General features: G+C 39.6%; 1 protein-coding gene and 1 non-coding gene across 5 annotated transcripts in view; one reads left to right on the top strand and one right to left on the bottom strand.

Annotated features, from left to right (window-relative positions):
- LOC131366532 (bone morphogenetic protein 1-like) overlaps nucleotides 1-16,103 on the top strand; it is a 33,317-nt gene extending 17,214 nt beyond the window's left edge. For 2 of the 4 annotated variants that reach the window (XM_058411044.1, XM_058411042.1), the window contains exons 8-20: nucleotides 1-9; nucleotides 626-728; nucleotides 1,153-1,269; nucleotides 2,231-2,376; nucleotides 2,627-2,822; nucleotides 5,891-6,016; nucleotides 6,776-6,939; nucleotides 7,165-7,333; nucleotides 7,982-8,107; nucleotides 12,060-12,187; nucleotides 12,467-12,680; nucleotides 14,536-14,786; nucleotides 15,222-16,103. The exon at nucleotides 1-9 is cut by the window's left edge and continues 107 nt beyond it. In XM_058411044.1, the coding sequence (XP_058267027.1) occupies nucleotides 1-9; nucleotides 626-728; nucleotides 1,153-1,269; nucleotides 2,231-2,376; nucleotides 2,627-2,822; nucleotides 5,891-6,016; nucleotides 6,776-6,939; nucleotides 7,165-7,333; nucleotides 7,982-8,107; nucleotides 12,060-12,187; nucleotides 12,467-12,680; nucleotides 14,536-14,786; nucleotides 15,222-15,356 (1,884 nt within the window). In that variant the 3' untranslated portion in view covers nucleotides 15,357-16,103. The remainder of the gene's footprint in view (nucleotides 10-625; nucleotides 729-1,152; nucleotides 1,270-2,230; nucleotides 2,377-2,626; nucleotides 2,823-5,890; nucleotides 6,017-6,775; nucleotides 6,940-7,164; nucleotides 7,334-7,981; nucleotides 8,108-12,059; nucleotides 12,188-12,466; nucleotides 12,681-14,535; nucleotides 14,787-15,221) is intronic. The other 2 variants (XM_058411043.1, XM_058411045.1) reach the window with 2 other exon arrangements.
- On the bottom strand, nucleotides 10,104-10,185 carry trnas-uga (transfer RNA serine (anticodon UGA)). The gene has a single exon. It is a non-coding gene; the product is annotated as a tRNA-Ser (tRNA).
- Nucleotides 16,104-17,136: the final 1,033 nt, after the last annotated feature.

Raw genomic sequence — 17,136 nt, 5'->3', positions numbered from 1 at the left:
GGAGAAAAGGTAGAATATACAAACACCAGCATCAGATGAGGCAGCAGTTAGAGAATTTATGATATATCTAATCTAATATTATCCTATCTCACTGAAATGCAACAATCCATTACTATTAATGAAACAAATCCTCCAGTTGATCCAGGTTTAAACTATTAACCTAACGGCCTATTAGTACACTATGGCCCCAAATTGGTGATCTATTGGTAATCCTTATCATATACTCTGTCATGGAGAACCCTTGTTATTACACACATTGTCTCTTATAGAATCGGCTCAACACTTTATTGAGGTCATCTCTTACAATGCAAAAAGTAATTGTCTTTAAAGACATCTTTATTTAAGGTCTCCCTCTGGGCTGTTATATATAAACCATCAATATGACCAAAACTAAAATACCCATAATGGCCTTTTGGTGCAAATTCAGTCAAGACGAATTGTAAGAGTCTGAGATGATCTAAAAATTGTGAAAGCGGTTGTGTGCTGGTGCAGTATTCCCAGTGATAGTTCCTAGCTGTTATAGAACTACCCAATAAAACTGTCACTTTCCACAAATAATCTCTAAATTGCTGGAATTGACCTCTCTCTTTTTTTTGTCTCCATTGTGTCTGGCTGTCTGCATTAGATCATCCTTAACTTCACCTCCATGGATCTCTATCAAAGTCAACTCTGCTCGTATGATTATGTGGAAGTGCGAGATGGATACTGGAGGAAATCACCTTTAATAGGTATACAGTATACAGTATCTTTTCATCGGATTGTTACCGATCTGTAGCAGCAGTGAGCCAACGATGGCATAGTTTAATAAGTTAAATGTAATAATTTCTTGTCAAACTTCATGTGACCTAATCAACAGCATTTGTTTTCACTTCTTTAGCTTGACGTACTGCATAGTTTTAAGCTACTGCTTGTAGTCAGGCTAAATTTAGATTGCATACTTGAGTGCTCTAGATTAGCATTATGCTCTAATAGCATTATTATTAGCTAAACCTACAACGCAGCTGGCTAATTCTAGACATTTCTAAGATGAGCATCAGATATTAAGTCAGTAGACATGCTCATATGAGATTCTGGGTCAGTAGAGATGTTTTGAGGTAGAGATAATTGCAGGTCTTGTTTTGAAGTGTAAAATGCTGTGTATTTTGGATTCAGGCCGTTTTTGTGGAGATCAGGTCCCAGAGTCTCTTGTTTCCACCAGCAGTCGTTTGTGGATTGAGTTCCACAGCAGCAGTAACTGGGTCGGGAAAGGATTCTCCGCCATATACGAAGGTAGATTTGATGTTGGTAGGGTTGCATCTTGAAGGTCATCCAGTGTAAGATGTGTCAAATTCAAATAGAACTGCGTGGATAGCCTGTGACACCGGGGACTGTGTTCTAAGTCTATACTGAACTCAGAAACTACACTGACCCATTGGTTCCTCAAGAGCTCTTGGTTGCTTCTGAGACTGGTTCCTCTCAAGGTTTCTTCCTCATATCATCTCAAGGAGTTTTTCCTTGCTCAATAGGGATAAATGTTAGGGATAAATAGTAAGTTACCTTTAAACTTTATAATTTTACTATACTTCTGTAAAGCTGCTTTGAGAAAGCTGTTAAAAATGCTATACAGATAAATTGAATTGAATTGAATCGAATTCAATTGAATTGTATTGAATTGAATATTCAAATCAGGTATAACCGAACACGGAGCAACCAAAGGACAACATCATCTAAACAATTTCCTTAAAGAGCTTTATCATAGTGGCCATTTTGAAACAAATAAATTTACTCATAAATTTCAGCACATAAATCAACTGTACCACTTCCAAAACTGGGGAACTGACAACATTATTCTAATGTCTAGGCTATATTCTTGAAATATGTACCTAATATGTAGCCACTGAACATTTTGGCATGACCATCCCCATTGTGTGCTATCCTGAATATCCCCCTCAGGCTTTAAGATTTGATTGTGGTTGACCACAAAAAGTTGTGAGATCAATCCTTCATGGCTGCTAGCTTCCTAACACTGATAACATTCCCCTAGGCCTTCCATAGTCCCTTGAGATCTGGAAAATTTGGAAAATCCAGTTCTCACTATCATGTCCATGTCTCTGATTACACCATAATTATTAGAACTGTTTATTAGAAAAGTTCACCAACTGTTTCTCATTATGCCTTTGTATAAAGTTTATCTCAGGGTATTTTTACAGGGTCCACTATGTATATTTCTTGTACATATTTCTATTTGCAGCAAGGTGTGGCAGGGAAATGGAAACTGACAGTGGACAGATTCAGTCACCGAACTACCCTGACGACTATCAGCCCAGTAAAGTGTGTGTGTGGAAGATGACGGTGACTGAAGGCTTTCACGTGGCACTTTGCTTCCAGGCTTTTGAGGTGAGGGTTATGTAACCTTTGACAGCATTACTTGGGGATAGAAAATAGAAAGAGCATTTCAAATTAAAAAAAACATATTTCTTGTCCCTCTTTGACTGAGAGGAAAATGTACAGTCATGTGTAAAACACTGACTGTACACTAACAGAGCATGAGATGCCTTTGTTATTTTTTTATATTTTTGATAACTGGTAATGTGCTACAGTTTGAGGACAGAAAAATGGTCATTTTTATTTTTTACATGTCGCTCAGTTGGAGAGACATGACCGGTGTGCATACGATTACGTGGAGGTGCGTGACGGTAGCTCGGAGGACGACCCGCTGCTTGGACGATTCTGTGGCAACCAAAATCCCCAAGACGTCAAAAGCAGCTCCAATCAACTGTGGATGAAGTTTGTCTCCGATGGTTCTGTTAATAAAGGTGGATTTGCTGCAACTTTCTTTAAAGGTACAGATTTTAAAAGTTATTAAAGTGTTAAATGCCCAAAGTCATCTCCTCATCATGGCACCTGTTAGTGGGTGGGATATATTAGGCAGCAAGTGAACATTTTGTCCTCAAAGTTGATGTGTTAGAAGCAGGAAAAATGGACAAGTGTAAGGATTTGAGCGAGTTTAACAAAGGGGCAAATTGTGATGGCTAGACAACTGGATCAGAGCATCTTCAAAACTCTTGTGGGGGTGTTCCCGGTCTGCAGAGGTCAGTATCTATCAAAGGTATCCTTTAAGTATCCATGGAGGCTCCACCTTGCAACTTACAGGACATAAAGGATCTGCTGCTAACATCTTGGCGCCAGATACCACAGCACACCTTCAGGGATCTAGTGGAGTCCAGGACAGTCCAGGGTCAGGGCTGTTTTTGCGGCAAAAAGGGGGACCAACACAATATTAGGCAGGTAGTCATAATGTTATGTCTGATCTGTGCATGTATTTGAATATACAAATATATATAAATGTACAGAATATACACTATATTGCCAAAAGTATTCGCTCACCCATCCAAATAATCAGAATCAGGTGTTCCAATCACTTCCATGGCCACAGGTGTATAAAATCAAGCACCTAGGCATGCAGACTGTTTTTACAAACATTTGTGAAAGAATGGGTCGCTCTCAGGAGCTCAGTGAATTCCAGCGTGGAACTGTGATAGGATGCCACCTGTGCAACAAATCCAGTCGTGAAATTTCCTCGCTCCTAAATATTCCACAGTCAACTGTCAGCTGTATTATAAGAACGTGGAAGTGTTTGGGAACGACAGCAACTCAGCCACGAAGTGGTAGGCCACGTAAACTGACGGAGCGGGGTCAGCGGATGCTGAGGCGCATAGTGCGAAGAGGTCGCCAACTTTCTGCAGAGTCAATCGCTACAGACCTCCAAACTTCATGTGGCCTTCAGATTAGCTCAAGAACAGTGCGCAGAGAGCTTCATGGAATGGGTTTCCATGGCCGAGCAGCTGCATCCAAGCCATACATCACCAATTGCAATGCAAAGCGTCGGATGCAGTGGTGTAAAGCACGCCGCCACTGGACTCTAGAGCAGTGGAGACGCGTTCTCTGGAGTGACGAATCGCGCTTCTCCATCTGGCAATCTGTTGGATGAGTCTGGGTTTGGCGGTTGCCAGGAGAACGGTACTTGTCTGACTGCATTGTGCCAAGTGTAAAGTTTGGTGGAGGGGGGATTATGGTGTGGGGTTGTTTTTCAGGAGCTGGGCTTGGCCCCTTAGTTCCAGTGAAAGGAACTCTGAATGCTTCAGCATACCAAGACATTTTGGACAATTCCATGCTCCCAACTTTGTGGGAACAGTTTGGAGCTGACCCCTTCCTCTTCCAACATGACTGTGCACCAGTGCACAAAGCAAGGTCCATAAAGACATGGATGACAGAGTCTGGTGTGGATGAACTTGACTGGCCTGCACAGAGTCCTGGCCTCAACCCGATAGAACACCTTTGGGATGAATTAGAGCGGAGACTGAGAGCCAGGCCTTCTCGTCCAACATCAGTGTGTGACCTCACAAATGCGCTTCTGGAAGAATGGTCAAAAATTCCCATAAACACACTCCTAAACCTTGTGGACAGCCTTCCCAGAAGAGTTGAAGCTGTTATAGCTGCAAAGGGTGGACCGACGTCATATTGAACTCTATGGATTAGGAATGGGATGTCACTTAAGTTCATATGTGAGTCAAGGCAGGTGAGCGAATACTTTTGGCAATATAGTGTATATGTATATATGAATATCCAGAGAATATGTATGACTATACAGAAAGTTTATGTACATACATAATATACTGTATATATAAATGTGCAGGGAAGATATACAGTTTTAATGGCTTTATCGGTATGAAGCAGGGTTAATGGGTTGAAGAGTTCAGTAAGGAGACCGCTGTTGGCTAAAAGCTGTTCCTTAGCTTGCTAGTCTTGGACCGCAGGCACCTTAACCTCTTCCCAGAGGGTTATTTATATATTTGTTTGTTGGTGGGTTGGTTGGTTCAGTTTATCCAGTGCCTTACTTACCAAGGCCACATGAATTTCACACCCATATGTGCGTTTTTAACATTCAATTCAAGATTTTGTTCTTATTTTGCTGCTGTTACAACCTCCACTCTTCTGTGTGGCTCTGCTCTGGGGGATTGCGCATTAGTCAGGTCCAGGTCAGGTCTTTATGGAGCTTCCTTTGTGCATGGTTATGCTGGAACAGATTTGGGCTTCTGAGTTCTAGTGAATGGAGATCTAGGTGGTACAGCACAAACTGTGTGAAAAGGAAAAATGCTTTTAACTGAGATTTGAAATCAGTAGAAGTCAAAGATTGGAGCTCATGGCAATAAATGGCCTCCTACTCCAAGCCTGAGGTGCAGTGCAACTAGCTGTCTGCTTTCAGAAAAGAAAACCTGGCAGGAGAAAGACTGCAAAAGGGCTTTGAATCTAGAGGATTTACTGAAAGTAGAGGATTTAAATGGAGGATTTACTGTCAAGCTCTACAGCTCTACACTTCCACAACTGAAGACATGAAGAAATAATCATAGCTATTCTGTGGAGGCTAAATTCACAACATGGTTGTGAAATGAACATTTTTGGTTAAGAGTCTTGTATGTTCTCTGTTTTGAATCTTTCTTTAAACACTATTTCTGTAATTGTTCTACGTAATTTAACAAAATATTCACTGAATTGTGCCACAAAAGTGTACAACTGCACAAAGAATTTATATTTTAGCATCTGTAATAGGTGCACTGCTCATGAAAATGGAAAATAAGTGTATTTTTAATTACATCTGCATATTTCTTAAGTTTTGTAAATGTCTGGCAATTCGTTAAGAACAAGGCAATTATACTTTCTAAGTAAAAGACGATAGATAAAAATCGATCATTATAATTGTACCTATAATCAATTTAAATGACTAAACCAGAACTGTTAAGGGTAAGGTCAACTGTTGTGCAAAATGATGAAGGCAATTCATGCGAAAGCAGTCTTTGTACAGATAATTAATCATTGTTTTGAGTCATGTATGTTGACATTTTCTCTGTAGAAGTGGATGAATGCTCCAGACCTGATAAAGGTCAGTGCATTCAGAGGTGCATTAATACGCTAGGTAGCTATCGCTGTGCGTGTGACCCTGGATATGAACTTGCCATGGATCGACACAGCTGTGAGGGTGAGTGCATATAAATACAATGCAAAACACACACACACACACACATTATTCATTCACTGTGGATAAAGTCTGGCTTAGTTTTTCACCTATTATTTATTTGTCTATGTTTTCCACCTTTGTTTTGATTAATTATACTTTCAAATTAAAGACACAGCTCATTAGGTGCGTTTACATGGACACTTTTTAATCAGATCGGACTGAATTCAATCAGATTGACGGATCCGATCGCAGCGTTTACATGAACGCGGTATAAAGTAATCAGATTGTTATGCGCGTTTACATGACACATGATTAGAATCGGATTAGATCTTTTGACATGCGCACAGTCCACGAAAACAGGATTCCCGCCGTTTTGCTTAGCGCCCGCCATTTTACCTACGACAACATCCGTACGTCATATGTCATTCTTGCGTCATTGCACATGCTCAGAACTTTCCAGGAACATATTCCATCCGATTAAGTGTTTACATGTCCTCTCGATCGGACTGAAAATGGTTTAAACCACCCCTTACCATCCGATTACAATTTTAATCGGATGTGGCAAACTCCATCCGATTGACGTGTTTACATGACACTTTTTTAATCTGACTGTGCTTCTAGTCCTGTTACGATCGGATTACAAGTGTCCATGTAAACGCACCTAATGTTTCCTAACACTTATTGTCCTTACGGAGATGTATTTAGTGCACAGTCTGGGTAGAGGAAAAAATGGTGTATATTTATTTTTCTTTCACTGTGTGTGTGTGTGTGTGTGTGTAGCAGCTGCGTGCGGAGGTTTTCTCACTGCGTTAAATGGCTCCGTGTTCAGTCCTGGCTGGCCTCATGAATACCCGCATAATAAACACTGCGTGTGGCAGCTCATCGCTCCTCCACACTACACCATCACTCTGTTGTTCCTCAGCTTCGACACAGAAGGCAACGACGTCAGTGTGTGTGTGTGCGTGTGTGTGTGTAATTTTTAGGTTTGCAAAACTTTAACCCATGCAACATTTCAAAGTGCATTAAAATGGCTGTATTCAAATATATGATTATTCATTTCATATATCATCTATTTATTTATCCATATGTGTGTGTGTCTATATGTGTGTGTGTGTGTGTGTGTGTGTGTGTCTGCACATGTTCATGTTCTTCCTCTGGCTCATTGTTAGGTGTGTAAATATGATTATGTGGAGGTTCGCAGTGAATCCAGGCTCCATGGGAGGTTCTGTGGAGCTGCAACTCCAGAGCCGATCACCTCTGACTCCAACATCCTACACGTGGAGTTTAAATCCGACAGCACCGTTTCCCGCAGAGGCTTCACAGCAACCTTCTTCTCTGGTATGATCGATCGATCGATCTATCTATCTATCTATCTATCTATCTATCTATGTATCTATGTACTATCGATCATAGTATCTATGATCTATCTATCCGTCCGTCCGTCCGTCCATCTATCTATTTGTCTGTCCGTGTGCCCGCCTGTCTGCCCATCTGCCCATCTGTCAATCCGTCAGTCAGCCCATCCTTCTATCTATCTATCTATCTATCTATCTATCTATCTATCTATCTATCTATCTATCTATCTATCTATCTGTCCGTCTGTCCATCTATCTTTTTGTCTGTCCGTGCGCCCGCCTGGCTGCCCATCTGTTAGTCCGTCAGTCAGTCCATCCGTCTATCTATCTATCTATCTATCTATCTATCTATCTATCTATCTATCTATCTATCTATCTATCTATCTATCTATCTATCTATCTATCCATTTTCAGTAACCATTTTTTCAGCGTTAGGGTAACATTTACTGTATCTGTGTTCTGGAAGATAGATAGATAGATAGATAGATAGATAGATAGATAGATAGATAGATAGATAGATAGATAGATAGATAGATAGATAGATAGATAGATAGATAGATAGATAGATAGATAGATAGATAGATAGATAGATAGCAGTAAATTGAACACTGTTTTTTTTTATCCTCTGAAGATGTGGATGAGTGTTCCCGGGAGAACGGCGGCTGCCAGCACGACTGTGTGAACACGTTTGGGAGTTACAGCTGTCTGTGCCACAGCGGCTTCACCTTACACACCAACATGCATGACTGCAAGGAAGGTATGCTCTCACATACGCCTCGTCCTTACACGCTGCGTGTCTCTCTTCATCCTACACAGCCCAGTGTGTGACTCATTACAGTTTAATACGGTCCAATGTAGTCTAGGGTGCTTAAGTAGTGTGAAAACAGTCTGCCTGTAAATGAAAAAAGTTTTCTTTCTGATGAGTTTCTGATTAAGCTTCCACAGTAGCTGAACTGTATTTCTGACCTCTCACCATCACGGAGGGTTCAAGTTATACAGTGAAAATAAATGAAATGGAAGAGATCCTGTGGAGTGAAACGTGACAGTGGGAAATTATAACATTGTGTGAATAAGTCACTGATTGTGAAGTGATGTGTAAATTAGAGTGAGAACACAGCAGCATGCATGGTCATTATTTAAACCACACACACACACACATGCACACACACACACACACAAAGGCATGATCTTAGCTCTGTCAGTTATAAAATGGGTAATTGGCACAAACTCTCTTTAAGGTCCCCTGAAATAATGCAACATGAATCCACCATATTATTAAATTCCAATTTCGAGACACCTTTTGATTATAGCAAAACCATAATTTGCGAATGCATCTATAAATACACTCTGAAAGATCAACTGTCATAATTACACATCTCACAATTACAGCCATCATCTGTAAAATGCTAAAATTATGGACATTGTTTGGATTAATAATAAGAAAAGGAAAAAATAATAATCAAATAAATGATATAAGTACAAACATGAGTCTGTTAATAGATGGTTAATTGGATGGAGGATTGCGTAAGTAATTGTATGTATCCACCACTGTCTCCTCAGTGAAAAGGAGAAATCTTTCATACAAATGTGCTCGACAAAACAATCAGCCTATCTTCTCTGGATTTCTTCACTGTGCAGCTGATTGCATCTCTTTCACAAGAGTGAAGAGCGTAAACAACTCATGCGATGATGCGGTCAGCTGTAAATTGGATAAGGATAAAAGAAGATCGGTTGCTCATTGTATCGAGCACATTTGTATCATCAGAATATCAGCTTTCTCCTTTCCAAGGATGAGACACTTCAACAGCAATGGATAAAGACAGCCCTGTTTGCACTGTGAGGAGAAAAGACAGTAAACTACTACTGCGGTGATGCATGGGAAGTGAAAACTGACCTGTGTTCCTAGAAAGTCTAGAAATATTGCTGCAAGGCTGCTGTCTGATGCTATTAGACAGAATAGTTCATATCTTCATTCCTGATAAGCAAGAAGGAGTGCTTTGATGCTTTTTTCCCATCTGTAAGTGGAAGATGTATGCAGGCAGCCCTTTATGGCCAGCGGCATCAATTTATTGCCCTACTTGAATGATTGACTCCTATGTACTTCAATTTTATACAGATCAGACACACCATTAAAACCACTAGGAGGTAGCATGAATAATGCTGATTATCTCGTTACAGTGGTACCTGTCAGGGGGTGGGATATATTTATATACATTACAGTACAGTACAGTGAAATACTTTCTTCACATATCCCAACTTTGGAAGATGATGCCAGAACACGACCATAATACAGCACCCCTGGAGGAGCAAGGGTTAACGGTGTTGCTCAAGGGTCTTGCATAAGTGGAAGTGCTGGGGCTTGAATCCTGATCCTCTGATCAACAAGCATCCCAAATCTATCCATGGAAGTATGGAAGCGTTATTTAAATATAAATATATAAGCACATATTGACGAAGTTTGAATAAAAGAAAACACACAGCAGATCCTTTTAACAAGGAAGTTATGTTTATGGCATTATATTTTAGATGATTGAGGGCCATGTTCAGGGGCCAAGCTGTGGCAGATGGGTTGGATCTGGGATTTAAACACACAACCTTTCAATCAGTTGTCCAACACCTCAACCAATAAGCTACAACATCCTCATAAAGTAAACCTCAACCATGTGACACATGCAGTTCTTTACATATTCAGCAGAAATTTAGTTCTCCTATCTTGTTTTTAATTAAATGACACTCCTAGAGGGTGGAACTGCCGCTGTGAGCAGGGCTCGAACCTGCGCGGGGAATCCCCATTGGATTTCAAATCCAACGCCTTAACCACTCGGCCATCACAGCTGCGTGATAGCTTTGGGAATAGCGTTACCCAGCTGCCAAAGCAAAACCATTGAACGTACCTATCCTGCTGCAGGAACTTGCAGGGCGAGTGTGCTGTAGAAATTTCTTATTAGAACAGGTGGTGTTTCGGAGTAAAGTTTCATTTCATTTCATTGTCTGTACCGCTTATCCGATCTATCCTCGGGTCACGGGGAGCCTGTGCCTATCTCAGGCATCATCGGGCATCAAGGCTCGGAGTAAAGTACTGCTTAATATTCCTCATTGCACGAGTATACGGGCCAATACAATAAAAAAAGATTAGAGACCCCTGTGCTAGATAAATGGACTCCATCTCTCAGTATATCCTTATTATAACCTTTCTGTAAAGGGCAAGGTATCTTCACCCGGTGAAATTCTTCACCTGCCGAAGAAGCTCTCAGGGTTTTTATGCCAAAAGTAGACTTCATTGAGAATCAGCAAAGCCATTTCCACAGCATAGTGCACAGAGCAACTTTTGAGCTCAGTCCCCACAGACCCTTTGATACCGTTTCAAGACGGTTATCTTCCCATTGCAGATACATCCTTTCTCCTTGAAAGCAGCTGTCCACAGCCTTATCTCTTAAGTAACAGTTTCTTTCCTGTTGTGTTGTTAAAACATGCTTACACACACTCATCCCTCTCAGTCTTAACTCAAATACATTAGTGGAGAAATTCAAACCCATTGTACTTTGATTACTATGCTTAACACGTTTTGTTTTCTAAAATATTATATATGATTCACCAAACAAAATAAGAATTGGGATCTCTGCCTTGAACTAGAGATCCTTTCCTAATAGCAGCTGCAGGACATTGAAGTGAAATCTCTGAAAACAGCCGAGCGATCCCTAAAAGTGAGACTGAACCGGAGGTGACTTGGATAGAAGGTTCCAGGGAAAGATGGCTGCATGTCAGCTGCATTTAACACGATTTCGATGTCATACACCACTACCTGATAATGAAAGTTTGAAGGTCTCAGCATGTATATTTTGTATAGCTTGTCTTCTGCTTTGCTTTGCTTTCTGGAGCAGCCAATGCTAACATTCACAGCTTCATAACCTTTTTTAAGCCTTTTTAAGTTTCTCACAGAGTTGAGCAGGCACAAAAGTGGTACTAACCCTACTTTTCATACCTGTAAATGCAATGCAAACCCCTCAAACCCCCTTATGGATACATACCCAACTTGTACTTTTTGTGCTACGTCTTTAACACACGTCCATCTAAGTGGAACACGGTCTGTCACGGTGAGAACTAGTGGGAGAAACCGGATGCTATTAGCAGTAGCGTGTTAATGATTAGCATTAGCTCTGTGCAACAAAAGGTCTGATTGTGGAGCGAAGTCAAGGATCCATTAATCATGTTCCTGTGTCAGACTTCACACTGAGAATCCAGTATAAAGAAAAATGAATAATATGACATTATAAGAGTCTGAAACTACAAGAACACAATTCTATTGATAAAATCTTTAATTAATATGGGGCTTTTATGTTTCTTCCAAATTTCTTTTGTATTGCTACAATCACTCTCTCTCTCTCTCTCTCTCTCTCTCTTTCTCTTTCGAGAAGTTATTGAAATGATTCAGTTCCATTTCATTAGTGACTTCAGGGAATTTCACTGTTTTAAAAGTCCTCAGATTGTATCTGCTGTTCCCTTTGCATTGTTCTGAAGGCTACACTTCTGCCGCACTGAGCCAATAATTACAGACGAAAAAGGGAAGGCTCTCAATTTTGTTTATTAAACTGGGAAACTGATATCCACCATTTAAACATACATCAAGCTGAATATTGAATTCAGAGTGGAGACTGGAGATGAAATATTTTACTGAAAGATTTTTCTTGTTTTATTGTTGGTACGTTCAGCCGGTTGTGACCATGTGATCACCAGCATTCCTGTATCCATTATGAGCCCCAACTGGCCAGATAAATATCCCAACAAGAAGGTGTGCACTTGGGCTTTATCCACTACACCAGGTCACCGAATCAAACTGGTAAGTCCGGGTTTCCTCTTCATTTTTCTGCTAGTTTTGTTATTCTTAATGGAATGCCCCTCACACACACACCTTCACCATCTTCAACCTGAACAAGACAGAAACAAAACAAGCTCTTCTCTTCTGTCCTGTGATTTTTGAATATGAGCTATCCCATTCTTTCCTACAGGTAAACAGAAAAGTATTGTGATAATGTCTTTTTCAAACTTATAGCATAAAACATTATACAGGTGCTGAAAATACATCCCATTTCACTATATATCACTTTCCCTCCTTTAGTCCATCAATGAGATCGACATGGAAAGCCATCTTGAATGTTCCTACGATCATCTGGATGTTTATAACGGCCCCAACGACGCATCGCCCAGTTTGGGACGTTTTTGTGGAAGCAAAAAACCATTACCTGTAATTTCCAGCACCAGCAAGATGTTTCTACAATTTTTCTCGGATAATTCGGTGCAGAAACGAGGCTTCGAGGCATCTTTTACAACAGGTAGCTTACTCCTTGCTCAGAGACATTATCCAGACTCAAAACCCTTCAAGGCAGCACTTTAATTCACTTCAATTTTTTTGTATAGCGCTTTTAACAATGGACATTGTCTCAAATCAGCTTTAGAAACATTTACAAATTTAGAAAAATTTGTAAAAAAAAGTTTAAAGTTATTATCTATCCCTAACATTTATCCCTAATGAGCAAGCCTGAGGTGACGGTAGTAAAAAGTAAAAAACTCCCTGAGATGATATAAAGAAGAAACCTTGAGAGGAACCAGGCTCAAAAGGAAACCCAGCCTCATTTGGGTGACCCTGGAGAGTAAATGATGTAAATGTCCTTTCTACCTCAGCAGCCATGAGCTCTTGAGGAACTAATAGGTCAGTGTAGTTTCCGAGTTCATTAAAGACTTTCACTTTTACCTTGACTTTTGGTTCTTCTTAGTGAATGTATTTAGGTAATTAATATATTATGTACCACATGTTTGACTTTTGTGATTAAATTGTAATTGTTCTTCCTCTTTATCATATCTGTCACACACATTAAAGCCTAAATAAACAATCCAGTCAGTATAACAAGTAATCATTGATATATCTGCTAAACATGCTTACTCACCTCCTACTTTAGTAACACAGTAGACTGGATAAACACTAATTGAAGTAAATTAGTTAGCCTACAACTATCTCAGTGCCCTGAGGTACTTTTCTGAGCCTTTAATTACTAATCCCACTGGATATTGTATTTTATTGCTTTGCTAAGACTTTTATTTAGATTAACCTTTTTTCTCTCTCTCACACCTGATGCATTGTACTCCACTGCAATTCTTCAACTTATTGTTATGTCTTGTATAAAGAAAATACACCTCTTACCTTGATTGATGGTGGGACCAGTCGAGCAGTGCTAGTAGATCAGTGTGTGGAATAATAAGAGCTTTGAGGTAAGATGGTGCTCCATTCTTGGCTTTATAGGCAAGCATCAGTGTTTTGAACCTTATGAGTGCAGCTACTGGAAGCCAGTGGAGGGATTGCAGCAGTGAGGTGGTGTGTGAGGACTTAGGCAGGTTGAAAGCTGAATTTTGGATCATTTGCAGTGGACGAATTGCATTCAGAGGTAGATCTGCTAGTAGAGAGTTGCAGTAGTCCAGTCTCAAAATGACAAGAGACTGAACAAGCACCTGAGAAGCCTGTTTGGATAAGAATGACTGAATCCTTCTGACAAGTTAATATTTTGAAACTACAAATGATCTTGTGGCTATGATTTATTAGATCGAATGATTAGATAAGATAAGATAAGATAAGATAAGATAAGATAAGATAAGATAAGATAAGATAAGATAAGATAAGATAAGATTAGATTAGATTAGATTAGATTCGATTAGATTAGATTCAACTTTATTGACATTGCACAAGAGTACAAGGCAACGAAACGCAGTAGGCATCTAACCAGAGGTGCAAAATAGTAGAACAGTATAGACATATGTACAGATGTATATAAATAAATAGATAATCTGTATATGAATATATATGTATGGTGTAACTTTAGTAAACATTATAATATGTTTTGGCATATTTAATCATACTTACTACATGGCCTCGGGTTAAGTATTTGGCACAAAGCAGCAAAACAGACCTTTACTTGGCAGCTCCATAGAATATATTGCGTAATATATTGTAAAGTATTTTTTATTGCTTTGTTTTTTTATGGCTCATTCCAAAAAGCTTATAATTGCATACTGAAAAAATAATGACTTCACCTTGTGTCTGTTGCCTTTAGACCCCCCAAAATATTTTATATGGATAGATATTTGACATTATTTTGTAGAACTCTGTCCTTTGTTTTCTTCTTTCCTGCCCTGTAGAGTGTGGTGGAGCTCTGAAGGCTGAAACGGAGCCTGGAGATCTATACTCTCATGCTCAGTTTGGTGATAATAACTACAGCGCAGCCGAGGAGTGTGAGTGGGTCATTTCAGCTGAGAAAGGATTTGGAGTTAAGCTCATCTTCAACATCTTTGATTTGGAGGACGAGGCAAAGTGCACATATGATTACATAGAGCTATTTGACGGAAGTGACACTAAAGCACCCCGGCTTGGCCGATACTGCGGATCTGGGGTAAGGTTCTCCATCTTCCTAAAAATTCTCCAAATATCCCTCTAGAATCTTTCAATTATCAATCTCACAAACATCACGCAAATATCCTTCCAAAAACCTCCCAATAAATTCCACGATAACTTTCATCTCCCTTATATCTCAAATTGTTGATTAAATTCCATTTCTGTAAACATCTCAATCTCTCTAAACATTCCCCCAAGATTATTACCAGCTTACAAACATCCTCATAAAAGCTCCTCATAAAAACTCCAGGCCCTTCCACAAAAATTCCTTTCAATCAAGCCCTCAAACATTCCATTGTTTGCTGCATAAATCTATCTAAATATTAACAACAAATCTCAAAAGTCTTCCAAACTATTTCTGTATCCACATGCCGAGTGATGGCTTCCTGTTATAGCAGTATCTTTATTTATTTATTTTTTTTTGTTACTTCAGCCTCCAGATGACATTTACTCAGCTGGGGATGCCATTGTCATCAAATTCCACACTGATGATACAATCAGTAAAAAAGGATTTCACATCCAATACACCAGCACCGAATTTCAAGACACACTTCACACCAGTAAGTGACTCGGTGTAGTGTTCCAGGGCTTTTGTCTCTCATAAATGCCCACTTTCACTGTGGAAATCTTCCTCCATTCATGTGACTGAAATCTGAATCAGGATGATTTATTGGCCAAGAAGATACAAGGAGTTTGCTTTTCTTTGTATAGGTACCAACAAGCATCTTTTAAAATCCTGAACTCAGTAAACTGCAGAACTTTGGCTAAGAATGAAGCAGGACTTGCTTGATTAATAATAAGCTAACAAGTGAGGAAGTCTCTAAACTACATACTGTAACCGTGACAAACCTGATTCAAACTGCTGTGTCATGCATTCACTGTCAAACCCTGAACACTGTGTGACACTGTTATCTACAGATAACAGGCCAGAAGGAGCTTAAAGCTGTCATCCTCTTCCTCTTCAGCACACAGTTTAGTTTCACCCAACATCAACGATCAGACCCATGTAGCAGACAGACGCTAATCTACGGTGTTTTGATCAATTGGTTCGTGTATTAAAGTGACCCTTTGAAATAAGCGTTCCTTACTTGCTAGCTATATTAGCCTTGTAGCTCCAGTCCAAAGCTAATTTCGGTCACCAGACATATTTTACTACGTACATTTATAGTAAGGCCTCTATTATAAAGCTCAAATACTTTTTCTAATTAATTTATTTATGTACCGTTTGGCTCTCCTAGAATATAGATCAGTGAAATGGAAAACTGTCGGGATAATGCTGTGATTTCAAAGGATTAATAAACATTTTCTAACATGGTGTCTGTCTTTCTAATTTCTTATTTATTCGTTGATCCTGTCACAATCAGGGTTTAGTTGCATTCTTCAGTCTGTTTCCTTTCAAGCTCCTAGAAGTGTTTTATGCACCTATTTGGGATTCTGCAGCTTTTAGATCAGAGCTGAAGTGAATGCTTTAGGATCTTAGACCGTTCATGCCCCTTACTGTTCAGCGGTGGTACTGTAGATGTAATTTTTGCCATTAAACTTTGTTTGCTGAAGGAGGGGAAAAGCCAGTAGCATGAATACTTGCACTGGGGGGAAAAAAAATCTAAAGCTTTCAAGGCTTCTAAAACGAACCAGGTGTTGTATATTCTTGTAAATGATTAAATAAGTGATAAAACACATGGGGGCATGCTGTCATTAAAACATAAGTAATGATATGCATCCCTTTTTTCTCACGTATACATTACAGTATAGTATAATTTTTTTTGCATATCCCAGCTTGATAGGAAGTACAGGGTCAACTATCATACAGCGCCCTGGATAAGAGAGGGTTAAGGGCCTCGCTAAAGGGCTCAACTGTGGCAGATTGAACCCCTGACATTTTGATCAGTAACCCAGAGCATTAACCCTTGAGCCAGCACTTCTGTTATGAGTAATGATGCAACTCAACAAGAATAGTTCCTGTTAGATTGTTTTCCAGTCATGGAGTGCTTTATTATTAAATTTTTAACATTTTTTAAGGGCTATCAATGTTTTATTTATCAGTGAATGAAATCCATTTATAGTTACAGGTTATGTTGTGGAACATCGGTGAAAGAAGCCAGCTTCTGTAGTCATGTATTACCCTATGGCATAGTAAAAAAAAACAATATTAATATTATATAAATAATAATATTATTACTAAGATTATTACCGCTGCCTGTTCAGGGTCTGATGATCTGATCCACATGTTTTGATTATAGCAGGAATTTTAATCCAGACACCCTTGCTGGTGAAACGCTCCCATTTTATCTGGGCTTGGGACCGGCACTGAGAGTTAACCCCTCAGTGGTTGAGTTGGACCCTGGCCT

The sequence above is a fragment of the Hemibagrus wyckioides genome, linkage group LG16 (assembly GCF_019097595.1).
Source record: "Hemibagrus wyckioides isolate EC202008001 linkage group LG16, SWU_Hwy_1.0, whole genome shotgun sequence".
Lineage (NCBI taxonomy): Eukaryota > Metazoa > Chordata > Actinopteri > Siluriformes > Bagridae > Hemibagrus > Hemibagrus wyckioides.
This window is presented reverse-complemented; position numbering and strand designations above follow the sequence as displayed.